The 1,057-nt window shown below is 25.1% G+C and overlaps 1 protein-coding gene across 1 annotated transcript in view; it reads right to left on the bottom strand.

Moving 5' to 3' along the window:
• Positions 1-580, bottom strand: part of LOC109223477 (NAP1-related protein 2-like) — a 5,870-nt gene extending 5,290 nt beyond the window's left edge. The window contains exon 1 of the mRNA XM_019387807.1: positions 358-580. Within this exon, the coding sequence (XP_019243352.1) occupies positions 358-453 (96 nt within the window). The 5' untranslated portion in view covers positions 454-580. The remainder of the gene's footprint in view (positions 1-357) is intronic.

Raw genomic sequence — 1,057 nt, 5'->3', positions numbered from 1 at the left:
TATATATATATATATATATATATATATATATATATATATATATATATATATATATATCTCACCTCCCACACACACACATATACACATATACAAGCAAAGATATAAATTCCATATACAATGTGCTTCAAAAAAAATGCCAAGTTGGAAATTACAACCAATTTCTCTAATGGAAAACATTAAACGTACGGCCTTTGACTAAAAATTAATTCTTTTGAAAAAGATATATATGCTAAAAAAGCAGTGTACTCTGAACCCACTTAAGATCTTGGATTTTAAACACAATTAGGGCAATAAATTGTCCCTTCTGTTCATCAAAAGAAAAGGGATAAATTTTGGAAAAGAAAGGGATTATTTTACCTTCTCAAGCTCGTCTTGTATTTCTTGCAATTTGTCAATGATGTTGCTATTTTCTTCATCCACTTTCTGTTTCTTCCCTGTGTTAGCGCCCATCATCTTCTCTTCTCTGGAAAAAAAAAAAGAGAAAACAGGCAAACAGAGGTTGCAAAAGTGCGCCTTTGTTGGAGGGGTACTGCCTTAAACCCTAAACCCCTATCTATAGATGTTTCAATGCTAAGTTTGAAAGCCCCTTACGAAATGTATTCCCTTTTTTTATCTTTTCAAAACTAGAATACTTATTTAATTATTTTTTTAATATTTAGGACTTATAAATTTATTAAAATTTAGTTGTTAAATGTTTTATTATTTGAATTATGTACCTAAAATTTAGTATTTTAATATTATATAAATTGTTAAGAAAAGTCAATTATTTGGAATGTTTAGTCCTTTTTTACTCTTAAAAAATTAATTTTATACTATATAAAATTATTTTTTTTTAATATTTAGTACTTATAAATCTATTGAAATTTGGGCACTAAATTTTTTGTTATTTGAATTATGTGCTCAAAATTTAGGATATTAAACTCAATTAAAAATTTACCTTAAATAAATCGTTAAGAAAAGTCAATTATTTGGAACTCTTAGTTCTTTTTGACACTTTAAAACAGATTTACATTAGATAAAATATTTATTTAATTATTTTTCTAATATTAAGGACTTA

Source organism: Nicotiana attenuata, chromosome 3, assembly GCF_001879085.1.
Source record: "Nicotiana attenuata strain UT chromosome 3, NIATTr2, whole genome shotgun sequence".
NCBI lineage: Eukaryota > Viridiplantae > Streptophyta > Magnoliopsida > Solanales > Solanaceae > Nicotiana > Nicotiana attenuata.
This window is presented reverse-complemented; position numbering and strand designations above follow the sequence as displayed.